At 43.1% G+C, this 12,990-nt stretch overlaps 1 protein-coding gene across 3 annotated transcripts in view; it reads left to right on the forward strand.

Annotated features, from left to right (window-relative positions):
• Positions 1 to 10,337: 10,337 nt before the first annotated feature.
• GLIS1 (GLIS family zinc finger 1) overlaps positions 10,338 to 12,990 on the forward strand; it is a 246,913-nt gene continuing 244,260 nt past the window's right edge. Inside the window, exons 1-2 of one of the 3 annotated variants that reach the window (XM_077333689.1) lie at positions 10,338 to 10,477; positions 11,888 to 12,310. In XM_077333689.1, coding sequence (XP_077189804.1) covers positions 11,977 to 12,310 — 334 coding nt within the window. In that variant the 5' untranslated portion in view covers positions 10,338 to 10,477; positions 11,888 to 11,976. Of the gene's footprint in view, positions 10,482 to 11,887; positions 12,311 to 12,990 lie in introns of all 3 variants that reach the window. The other 2 variants (XM_077333686.1, XM_077333687.1) reach the window with 2 other exon arrangements.

Below are 12,990 nucleotides of genomic sequence, written 5' to 3' on the forward strand. Positions count from 1 at the left end.
TATTTGGATTATTTGTTTTCAAGAGGGGGTAAGGTGTGAAACATTGCACACGCTGTTTATTATTCAGTAACAGCCCCCCCTCACAAACTGGTGGTAGAGAGTGTCACCCCCCCCCCTCCTGTAGTTGAGGATGCGGAGACCAAATGAGTAAGATTAAGCCATCGTTGTTGCCACTATTGTAAATTTATTGGATCTTATTATTTTATGGTTTTAGGGGACGGGGTTATGTAAGCCGCCTCGAGCCTTCGGGGGAGGCGGGGTATAAATACAATAATAATAATAATAATAATAAAACTAGGGCACTGTTCTTGATGCAGTCAGTGATTTTCCTCTCTAAAATCCAGCTATTTTTTAAAAGTGCAATTGAATAGCCAGATAATTGAGAAACCATGAGCTCCTTGATATAGGTTTTGCCAACCAGCTACTGTCTGTATATTTGATCTGGTTCAGTGATGAAAATCCTACAACTGAGCCAGTTAAGTTGAACTGACTGCCAGCTAGACATGTGCGTGTTTCCTTTAAATAATAATTATGACTTATGGGGTGTATCATAATTGATATGAAAACAAGTTTCCTATCTAAGCAGTCAATACTGAAAACAGCCATGCTTTTCTTCCATTTTGTTTTGGTTTCTTTTAACCTTGTTACCCTGCCTCAATTGGTTTCACTTTTTCAAGGCATCCAGCATTTTCCTAGTAAAGGCAAAAAGAGGCCACAGTGTTCCTTAGGGGGAGAGAGACTTTCTTAACTGACTACAAGCTGTAGCAATAGGATTATATTAATGTGTGAGGTATTCCAACCCTGAAATACAGGTTGGGCTTTTGCCTTCCCCTCTTTTCCCAGTGGCTGCCCTGCCAAATTTTTAATTGTGGTCTGCTCTTCCCGGCTTGTTTGTTGTTTCCAAATGTTATCCCCCTGTCCAAGCAAGCCTATCCTGCCATTGTGTGCCTGCCCAGATACCTTGTTTTCCTTGTGCCACTAAGTGCCCTTGCCTGTTTGCCTCTTCCTCATGCTTCTGTTCTTCAAGTCATGTGGCTACAGTGCAGTGTTATTGCTTGGAATCTTTCCTATCCATTTTCTCACAGAGTTTAAAGTTAAATATGGGTGCTTTTTCTTGCCTCAAAAAGTGTTGTGCTGTGTCTGACATTTGGCATTGGGGGTGCCCTCAGGGAATACAGTGGCTGTGCATTTTGTCCAGCTTGAATGGAAAGCCATGCCAGCACAGACATTGGGGGAGGGGTCTTCTGTTTAAGTCCAGAGGAAATAATAAATTAGAAATAAGCTATAATGAGGAAAATGAATCACCAATAATGAAACAAAACCATAAGACAGCCAATAATGAAAATAGTTCCATTTGGAATTAACAGAAACCAAAGAAACCAAGTCCCATGCAGTGGTCTCCTTGTTATCGAATAATGGATCTACCCCTTTCAATGATTTTTTTCTAAAACTAAAAGATACACATGCTATGCAATTTGGTGTACAAAGAATTTTGCTACATCGATTCCTGAATGTACATCCTACTTGCCAGCAGGGGTCACTGTTATACATTTAGTTAATATGTATTGTCCTCTTTTCCATTAGAAATACTTGGTCAGCAATATTGCTTCCTGATCTCTTCTCTGCATGCACATCTCTTTTGTATGAAACCTGTATTCTCAGACTGTGGATTGTGAAGATCCAGGGAAGGACAAGCTCTTTGGCCTTTGCACTACAGCCAGCTGATAAATTGTTAAGTTTGAGCACCCATCTTGCTTAGATTAGTGAGAATTTACACCTCCACTTCCCAGCCATTTCAATGATTTCAAAAGATTTCTTGGAAGGAGCAGCTGATTGAACTTAACACTATTTCCACCTGGATATATACTAATGGTTTTATACAAGTGGGTTTTTTGGACTGACCGAGAGGATCAGGAAGACAGCAAGATGCTTGTAGGGAAAACAATTTCCAAACCTGGCCCAAGAATTTGACCAGCAGCAGAGGGCAAGATGCAGGGATAGAAAATTTGTGTTTTGTCTGAGGAAAACAAGGATAGTTCAGTTCCTTAGCTATTACACAGGCTGCAATTCTGAATTCCCAGCAGTTGCTTCAGAAGTGAAGGGTAGACAGCCTTCGTTCCCTGCCTGAAGTGACTTAGGGGAGGTGGGCTTCAGGGATTAGTTGTCATCTGCTGTGCCCTCTGCAAGCCCAGAACCTCCTCTTCCCAAAAGTCACTAGAGCCTTTGCCCGCAAAGCAACTGATGTGGCAAGAAATTCGCAGTTTGATCTGTGGTTACACATGATCACATTGTGCCTTTCAACATCAGCATATCTTCTATCCTTTGCTATTTGTGGGCACAAAGAAGTGTAAACCAAGAAGTGTAAACCAAACATAAAATTACTTCTGGGAAGGAATTTTACTTTCTTGCACTGTAATGAGTATTCTGGCAATGATTTTTAATTAAAATATTTCTACCTTGCTTTTTTCTGAAACCCTCAACACAGCTGACACTATTTTGGGCAGCTATCTTTTAGATTAGTGACGAGAACAACCCTATCTCTAATTTAAAAGCAAACTATGAGGATCACACCAATGGCATCTTTTCTCCTACATAGCTAGCAACAAATAACGAATGCAATGCTGGCAGAACTGTGCTGATTGTTAACTGAGTTTCAGAGATCAAAGCTGTTCTGAGAACCCTAGTCAGAATCCAGTCAGGCAATAATTCACTAAGATGCTACTGCTACTATGAGGGCCATTCCGCACGACTTAAATGTAGCAGAAGTCTTACCTTTGGTAAACGCTACTAATTCAAGGTTCCGCATGACTTCGCATCCATTCTGCAACACTCCCGAAAAAAGCGCTTTGTTGTAGCGCTTTACGGGAAATCCAGAAAAGTGGATTCCCCCTGAGAAAACCGCTACACTTCTGCACACAAGCTGCAACAAACCAGCGAAAGACATGTGTTCTCAATGTAGCGGTAAAAAGAAAGTTCCTCCCCCGCTTTCGCCGCCGAACATCCGGAGAAGCGATCACCATTTTTTTTCCTTAGGTGGGGAAAGCAACGAACGAGCGAGGCTTCTCCGGCTAAAGTTCCTCCACAGAAGTGATTAAAAGTTAAACAAAGCTCCCTACTGCAAGTGTCTTTAAAGTTCCCAAGCACAATACAGCCCCTTGTTTGACACTGCCCATAATTTCAGCCACAAATCTCGCCCATGGGGGGGGGGGTTAACTTGAGGAGCCTGTAAACGATGAAGCGCCAGCTCCTACGCCTGCGGAAAAGGTCTTTCTGATACATTGAAGGAATGAATACAGGTGTTCTCGTTTTTTTTAAAAAAGAGTTCTTAAAGGGAAACACGAACACAACAGTTAATTGGCTGTTAAGGGGCAGGTGGAAGCGTGGAAAAATATCACCTCCCCTATTGCGATTTTGGCGAGACTGGAAACTTGTGCGTTACGAGAACAGCACTAGTGAGAGAACCTTTTCTCGCTAGAAATGGCTGTATGCGTTACCGCGATCTGCCGCTTTTGCCTGCAACGTTTTTCAATAGCGCACAGATTTAGCCACATTGCCCTTTGTGCGGAATGGCCCTGAGTCTAGAAGAACCTAGCCCATTGTTGTGGCTTTTATACGGACCCAATGTGTGCCTGCACAGAAGACATACACACAAACCACCCTGATGAATAAGTTAACAGTCAATGTAACTGTTTTCTCAATTAAAAAAAAGTTGTGTGATTAAACATTCATATACGCTGCAAAAGATTGACTGCAAACATTTGGGATTTTTTTTTTAGCAGCTTCTAACTTTTTGCAGTAGCACATTAGGGAACGGAGATTTTGATGGAGGTCTAGCTACCCAAACAATAATGGGAATTGTGGGAAGATAGTTGCCGGCTAGTAAGATTTGGGCAGAGTATCTTTCTCAAGCTGTAGGTATTTAAAGCCTGGCTGTATCCAGGAGCATGAACCTTTGGGAGCCAGCTTGGTGTAGTGGTTAAGAACCTGGAGAGCCATTTGATTCCCTGCTCTTCCACATGCAGCCAAGTGGTTGACCTTGGGCTAGTCACAGTTCCATTAGAGCTGTTCTCACAGAGCAGTTTCTCAGAGCTCTCTCAGCCTCACCCACCTCACAGGGTGTCTGTTGAGGGGAGAGGAAGGGAAGGCAACTGTAAGCCACCTGGGGACTCCTTTCGCTGTGAAAAGCAGGGTATTAAAAAACTGACTCTTCTCAGCTTGTGACCTTGGATTTGATAAGCAAACCTGATGGATATCAAGTCATGATGTTTTGTATCCTTTTTGTTTTTCCTTTGTTTTCACCCAGCTTTATTTCAACAGCAACAACAACAAGCCTTTAATGGCATATAACAAGCCTTTAATAGCATATAACAGCTTTGTTTAAATTTAGATTCTATTGCATTTTTGTAAGCTGCTTTGGGTGCCTGCTGGAGAAGAAAAGCAGGATAAATAGACATTAACTAAGGTGATGGACAAAAGGGGTGCCTGATGGGTGAGGGATGATGTGCAGGTCCAGAGCCCTCTCCTGAAGAATGAGGCCAATGGTCACAAGAGCTGAAGCTTTCTCCCCAGTTGTGGAAGGGCTACAGGCAAACAGATCGTTTGCTTTTAGGAGTCAGGTAGAAATAGTGTTTCTTCAACCTACTGTTTAGTTCATTTCTCACCCATTTCTGAAAATTTAATTCCCTCACTATAACTTGCCCTCTCTACATTTTTATTTTGTTGATTTTACTTATTATTGTTTTATATAAGACTTAGATTCAAGTCTAATGGAGGTGCAGAAACCAACAAGATTTCTTGGGTGTAAGCTTTTAAGAGGCAAAGCCCCCTTCGTTGAATACAAAACTTTTATGCAGATTATAGTTATTATATTTTTGAATGCTATTTTAACCATTTTATTGTTTTTGTTGCTGTTAGCAGCCTTGGGCAAGATTTCTTGCAGAGGCTGGCTAACAGTAATCTAAATAAATGGTGGCTCAAAGCAGATAGGTGAGCATTAAACTAATATGTGTGGGAGGAGACATGACAAACAGTCCGGCCACTTCTAAAGCGAGGATTTTTACCTGAAACCAGGAAGATCCATTAAGCAGCACTGCCATGAGGAGTGGAACATTCACCACTTGTTACCCCATGAATGTCCTCACATATACATTGCTTATGACAAAAGATTAATTGAAGGCATTATGATACAATAACGTGGAATGGCCAGTTTGACCTAATACAATTTTATCTAGAAGGAATGTCAAAAAACACATTGAGAGTGTTTGGGTTCAGACATAGTAATGTCTGCCTCAACTTTAATATGTACCTTTAGTAGTTTTTTTTCCCTTAAAAAAATAAATCTACTCAAGACTTCACATGGCATTGGAGAAGTCCATCCACAAGCTAAGTGATTTGTAATACCTATCATCAAGGACCCTTCCTCACAGCAGAATGCTTCTAAGACTTGTCTGGTATGTTTGTAGTTGGAGGGGCCAATTTGGTTCTCATTGAATGCTTCCCTAGAAATTACATTAAAAAAAACACAAGCAACACTAGAAAGAGGGCTAATAACATCTATTGGGGTATGTCAGACAAAACAAAGATGTCTTCACTTGCTGGTCAAAGATACTGATGGAAGAAGACAGACAAATCTCCCTCAAGAGGCAGTTCACAAGTTTTGATACTACAGTGGAGAAAGCCCTTTTTTGGGTTACCACCTGTCTAGGCTCAGATGGTGAAGGCAACTGAAGTAAGGCCTACAAGGATGACTGGAGTGAGCAGGTAGGTTCATACAGAAGAAGGTGACCTCAAGCCAGCAACTTGAATTGAGCACCAAAGCAAACTGGAAGCTAGTGTAGGTGGAATAAGACTAGAGTTATTTGGTCCCTACAATCTAGTCCAGTCAACACTCTAGCAGTAGCATTCTGTATGAACTCTAACTTCAGGACAGTTTCAAGGGCAGCCTGATGTAGACTGAATTACAGTAGTCTAATCTAGATGTTACTAGGACATTTAAAACAGTGGCAAGATCTTTTCAGCATCCTTGGCCACAGCTGGCACCTGTTTATCCAACAGGAGGCCTGGGTCCAGGAGCACCCGCCCCGCCCCCATTCCATTAAGGGGATTGCAACCCCACCCAGAACAGGAAATACCCCATTTTCAGGCCAGACCTTACCCCCACCAGTAGCACCTCCAGTTTGTCAATATTAAGTTTCAACTTGTTAGCCCCCATCTAATCCAAATCTGCCTCCCAGCACCTGTTCACAGTTTCCACAGCTTCCCTGGGATTTGCTGAAAATTGTAAAATGTTGAGCAATTCTCCTCTGGAAAACTGAAGAGCATGTTAGGATGTATAACAGCTAATGTGTGGTTATGGTTTCTGTTTTGTTTTTCAGATGACAAGTTCTGGGATGTTGAAGAGTGTGGTGCTGTCTCTGGCTTGGATCCAGGCTAGCATTTCCATGGGCCTAAGGATTTTCCAACTTCAGAGCATGACTTTGTTACCTTTCCTTCTTGAAGCAGCCAGAGACATCACCCCAAATTCTGTTATTGGGTGACAGGGGACCCAGAGGAACAGGATTTTAGGAGGTTATTTAGGGCTGCTTTGGGAGATGAGGTGAATAAATCATGGTAAGACTTCCTCTTTTGCACTAATGGAAGTACTAGTCTTAATCCATGCCTCTATCTTACCTGCAATGCCTTTGGCTAATTGAACTGAACAAGCCTGCTAGACTACAGCAGTTCAAAATGAGGAGACCTCTAGAAAGCTTAGTGTATTTATTTATTTGTATATTTATTATTAGGACATCCTATTTATTAGGATATCTCTATACTGTCTCTTCACAGACTTGCTCAAGAGAGATTACAATTAAGAACATAGGAGATGCCATATTGAATCAGGCCAATGGCCCATCCAGTCCAACACACTGTGTCGCATATTGGCCAAAAAACAGATATCATCAGGAGGTCTAGCAGTGGGGGCAGAACTCCAGAAGCTCTCCCAGTGTTGCCCACTTAAGCACCAAGAATACAGATCATCCCTGCCCCAGACAGAGTTCCATGTATACCTCCTGGCTAACAGCCACTGCTTGACCTCTGCTCCATTTGTTTTTCTAAGTCCCTCTTGAAACTGTCTACACTTGAGAACTTTGATGAGAACTTTGTCAAAAGTCTTCTGGAAGTCTAGGTAAACAACAATAGCCTTTGTTAATTCATTGCCAACTAATTTGATTTAATAACAGATTATACCAATTTACCCAGTATCGATATTAGACTGATGGGCCTGTAATTACCTGGATCTCCTCTGGGACCTTTTTAAAATATGAGGGTTACATTGGAGGTAGGTATTAATGATAAATTTCATATTTTTGTCAGGAGATCCACACATTAATCCTTTCAGAATTCTTGGATGTATGCCATCTGGGCTTGGTGATTTCTCAGTTTTTAATTTGTCCATCAGTTATAAGACTTACTTCCCTGTAATCTCTATCTGACTCAGGTCTTTCCATACGCCTCCCAAAATTAGTCATTCCAGAGTGGACAAATGTCTCCCATCTTTAACAGTGAAGACAGAAGAAAAAATGCATTCAGCTTCTCTGTAATTTTCTTATTATCCTTTAGTCATCCTTTTATTCCTTGGTCATCCAGGGGAGGCCTATCCCCTGACTGGTTTCCTGCTACTAATGTATTTGAATAAATTTTTATTGTTGGTCTTTTTATTTTTGCAATATTTTCCTTTTGGTTGTTTTTGTGTGGCTAAATTTTATTTGCCTGTCCTCCTTTTTATTTACCTCACTCAGACTAGCCTTCCATTACTCAAAGAAATCTTTCTCCCCTTTTACTGCTTCCATTCCTTTGTTTGTTAGGCATGCAAGACTTTTAAAATATCTATTTGTACCTTTCCTAACCTGTGGCATACATTTTATCTGAGCTTCTAAGATTAGTTTTAAATAGTCTCCAAGCTTCCCAAAGGGACTTTCCTCACCATTCCTTTCCATTTCTTCTTCATAAGACCCCTCATTTGAGATAAGTTACCTTTTCTAAGGTTAAAAGTGTTTTGGTGTTTTGGGGCAACTTCCTATTTATATAAATGTTGAAATTACTAACATTATAGTCACTGTTTCCAAATAATTACATTCACATCTCTAACCAGGGTGTAGTCTGCACGGGGCTTTTTACCCACTCCCAGTTCAAATGAATCTCCCCCATCTACACGAATTCAATTTCCATTTTGATTTTGGGAGCTTTAAATTTTCTCTCTGCAACATGCATGATTGATCCAGAGTGAACCTACCTTTCCTCCACAATATCCAGATGTGGATATAACCCTTGATTTGAAAAACCAGCATCAGTAAATATGCAGATTTTTGCTTTTTTTTAAATTAACTCCCTTCTCCGTGCCTGGGTAGCAAAGCAGTCTTCCCTGATTGGCCAAGGCGTCAGTTCAAAGACTTCCTGGTTCCTGGTTGCAAGGCTTGTTTTAAAGTGACTGCGCTCCAGAAGCCCTAACTTCTCTCAGCAGAGACTTGCCTCTTGTTATTTCCCCCCTCCTCAGCTGTCTTCAATCCTCTCCCACCACCCTCGTTCAAGAAAAGAGACTCCTGCTGTACTTGGCACCCCTCCCCATTCTGAGCTTCCCCAATCAAGTTTCAATTGGGGGGGGGAGATAGAGGAAGACCCAAGTTCAAATAAATCTGAATTCAGCAGGATCCATAACAGAGAAACAAAGTAAGTGCAGAATCAGCCCAGGTCTTGAGCATTACCTAGGACCAAGTCCAGGAGCACCTCTCACTTGGTTAGTTCTGTGACCATCTGCTCCATGGCACAGTCAGTGAGAGTCTCTGTAAACCCAATCTCTTTAACCTGACTCATTTTTATATAACATAATCTGGAATCTAGATTAACATCAGGATTGTCAGGGCAAATATTCCAGCTATCCTACATCCAATTGCACATTCCAAAAATAGAAGGTCTCTTAGTAGTACAATCCTAAACTAGTCTATTAAGTGGAGCTTACTCACATGAAAGTGTTAGCACAGTCGCAATTTACATGGATTCATTCTTCTGCTGGCATTCATTGAGCTGCTGAAAATTTTGTCAATAAAGGTTCAATGGACCCCCAGGAATATAGGGGTTCTCTGTCAGCAACAGGGCTGCCATTTTTGGGACACATCTAACAAGACCCCCAAAATCCTATCCATGTGCCTGACTGTCTCCACTTTTCCTGGTCAGCCACCTTGGCCTCAAGTGCATGAACTCAGTCCCTGAGAACCAGGAGCTCCTTGCATTGAGCACAGCCCCGTAACTTCTGTCCAGCTGGTAGATAATCACACATGTTATACTCAGTGCAGCCCCCATGCCCCTGCTGGCGTTCTACCTTCATAATTGCTCTTTTTTATCTCCCTTTTTGTATACATCCTGTTTGTAGATTTGTTTATGGAACATGTGCAGGGCCCGCTCATAGGAATCCTAAATAAATAGCTCGGACCAGAACTCCCACACACATTAGAGTGAACCACACTAATTGGGAGCTAACTAACACAGGATGGTGTGTCAGCTAGGAGGTCCCAGTTCAAATCTTGCTTCCGTTGATGGTCACCAGGTCATTAGATAATCTTATGATAAGCTACTGCTCACTTATTATACCCTGGAATATGGACATAATAATATTGGCTGATACTGTATGTATTTTAATGTAAGTAAACCCCCCCCCCCGAAATTAAGTGGGCTCACCCCTACTGAACATGGTGGGACTTGCTTCCAAGTAAAAATAGCAACATGCTACATTATGTTACTTAAGAAGTATTTTGAACACCATTTTAAAAATTGGGATGTGTATATGGAAGAGGGACAGGGGTAAAGAAACAGTGAAAGAAGAAGCCTTTCCATTACAAAATCCCCACTCAGACCGATAATTTAAAACAACTGAATTGGTGCTCTGCTACTTACATACATTGTGTGGCTAATCCCCTTAGACCAATTACAATACAATTAGGAAATAGAAACTTTCTTATTGGTTCTTACACAGTGAGAAAAAAATGAGAGATGCCGCCTGTGATTCCAGGTAGCTGCACAACCTGTGGGTCAACCTGGCACGGAGGACATCCACAGAGGGTCGCCCTCCGAGAAGGGAAGAGATCCGCATCCTGGATATGGCCAGGGAGGAAAGAGAGTGCAGGCAGGTGCATTTCAAGGTGGGCTCTCTTGTGGAAAAGTCACAAACTCCCGCCCCAGGCCGGTAGCCACGCGCCGGCGTCCGCCTCGATTCACACGTGCGTGCGCCTCGGGCTTTTGCACGCCCGCAGCCCGGCCGAGCGCCGAGGGGGCGGCTCCTCTCCCCGCCCCTTTTGGCTCAGGGGTTGGACTCGATCAGCCGCCGGCCCGTTGGAAGCGCAATGGCTGCGTTCAATTAGACGCCCGGCCGGGGAGGCGCGCCTAGCCCGAGCGCTTGAGAGCAGCGGCCGCCGCGGCACCGGCATCACCTCTCGGGCCACAGCTGGCAAGTAGGAGGGCGTGGGCAGGACCAAAGCCTTCTTTGCGTGGGTCGAGCCTGGAGGGAGGGTTGGCCAGCCGGGGGGGGGGGGGAGCGGGGAGAGCCGGTTCTCACCTGTGCCGGTCTGTGGCAGTTTATCGCTGCGGGGAGCAGGGGGCAGCGGGAGATCTCCAGCTGGCTTAGTTTTGCTGGGGGAAGAGTGGGGTTTTCCCTTCCCTTCCCGTCCTTCCTTCTTTTTTTCTTTTTCCTTTTTGCACCGAAACACACCGGGGGGGGGGGGGCGTGCGGTGGTTTGAGACAGCAGCACCTAGTCGGTCCAGGTAGCAAGCTTGTGGGTCCCGCAGAGCTCTTCCTCTGCCCGAGTGATACTTGAGGGAGATTCGGAGAGAGGGGGACGCGCTGCAGGTTCGGGAATACAGTTTGGTCTTTAGACCTACGTGCATTGTTGCTCAGGGCTCAGCTGAAAGGAACCGCTAGAAGCAATGCCGTACAAACTAACCCCCCTCCCTAATTGAAAGACCCGGAATGTTGCTTAAGGGAAGCTTATATTGATCCAGTAACTGCTCCCCCCTCATCCTTCCAAGCATTCAGCCACAAAGATTTATGCTGCAAGATACTTGCCAGCCCCTTTACCCTGGTATTTACTGTTTCCTATAAAAATGCATCTGATTTACACTTTATTGGACAATAGTTTATTGGACAAAGCTTGGATATTTGCAGAAGACAGCATGTAGCCCAGACATCATTTTACTGGTCTCTTTGGGTTTATAAATTTAGTAGGGGGAAAAGAGGATTTTTGGGTGCCTCACTGGAATGTCAGACTAATGTCAGGAAGTGCTTAGAGTATTTGCAACAGCTCTTTCTGATACTGTAAATATTTAATAGCGGTGCTGTATCTGGTCTGAGAGCATTAGTTTGATTTTGTTTGGAACTGTCCCTGTGGAAATGGTGCCTGTTTAGAAGTGGCACATTGCTTTAAAAAGGGTCACGTGCCCAAAAATTTGATTTGCATTCATTAACATTCTTTAGATGCAAAAGATGTTCCGGAGATTCCAAATTGTCAGAGATTCCAAATTATCTCACTAGCGATATCTCTTGATTTGTTCCATACATTAAAAGATTAATCTCCTACTCGTGGATGACAAAATTATATCAGAATGTTAAAGACATCTTCACTGACTCATGCTGCTAACCTTTGGAAGCCCATAGGAGCTGCTGTCCCAGAAGAAACGTCTTGCTTGCATGACTGTCTGCATATGTTAGTCATTTGTGAATTCTGATAGCCTAGACATAAAAGCAAAAAAGCTTGTTCTCATCTTCCTTGCCTGCTCATGTAAAGTTAACTGATGCTTGCTATAAGCAGTTGGGCCAGTGACTTTTACAGCTCTTAGACACTAAGGTGCTTTTATCTGCCAGCAGGCTTCATCTTTCTCCAGCTCGGCATTTCTTGTGCCAGTTCATGTAGGAGACTTTACCCAAGAGCCCTCCTGTCGAGGGATACCAATATGCACCATGAAGTGGCCGATTATTCCAAGCCCGGCAGCAGCACAGCCTTCTTTGAAGTTCTCAACAAGTGCCAAGCCTTGCCTACGAAGGAGCTGCCTACGGTGACTTGTCCTAACGGTGGCCGAGCGTTCATGAATTCCCAGATGTCCTTTAAAATAACCGTCAGCAATGGCAACGAGAGCACTGAAGCGCAGCACACCCCACCTGAGTTGCCAATGCCTCTGCTAGATCTCTTTCCGAAAAGACCCAGTATATTTGAAAGACTGCCTATTCTTCAGAGGACCCAGGAGACACGGTGCCCTAAAAGTGGCCGAGAATATTTCCAGCAGAAGGGTGAGTAATCAGAGGCATGAACTGCCAAATATTTATCTGAGGTATCCTTTTCCCTTCTTCTTTCTCAGGGTGCTATTTGTCTTCATTTCTTTATTAGCTTGACAGTGTTTCTTCACCTTCCTGGTGCAAGATAATTTAAACCAGACTTGCCTTGTAAATGGACTAGTTAGTCATCAGTAATCCTAAAAAATGGCAAGACCAACTTTGGCAGAGTGTGCAGTGACAGTATTATCAAGGCACATGGTGTCAGGGAGCAGAGCCACAGTCTAATTTTTTTCCTTCCTTTGTTCCACACATATAAGTTCTTTCTGTGTTACTTATGTCACGGCTTGTTTCCCCGCTTTTTCAGAGAGAAACTGGTACTGCTGCCATCTTCTGTGGAATCTTTTGGTTCACTTTTAAGCTTTGTGTGCAACAAAAGATATTTTACTTAAGCTTTACAGTTCACATAATGTGCTTGTTTTCGACACCATCTTTAATTTTAATACATTTAGGCTGCTTTCCATGCTAAGCATTGAAAACCCGCTTGCATCTCATAAATTAACTTAATTCCCAGGCTCCAGATTTGAAAGCCAGTCTGAATGATGGAGACTTACTTCATAAAACTGGGGCATGATCTTTAGGAGGAGGAGATATCAGGAGACTTTTCAAGGGGACATATGTACATGGATATGGTCTGC

Source organism: Paroedura picta, chromosome 4 (genome assembly GCF_049243985.1).
Source record: "Paroedura picta isolate Pp20150507F chromosome 4, Ppicta_v3.0, whole genome shotgun sequence".
Taxonomy (NCBI): Eukaryota; Metazoa; Chordata; class Lepidosauria; order Squamata; family Gekkonidae; genus Paroedura; species Paroedura picta.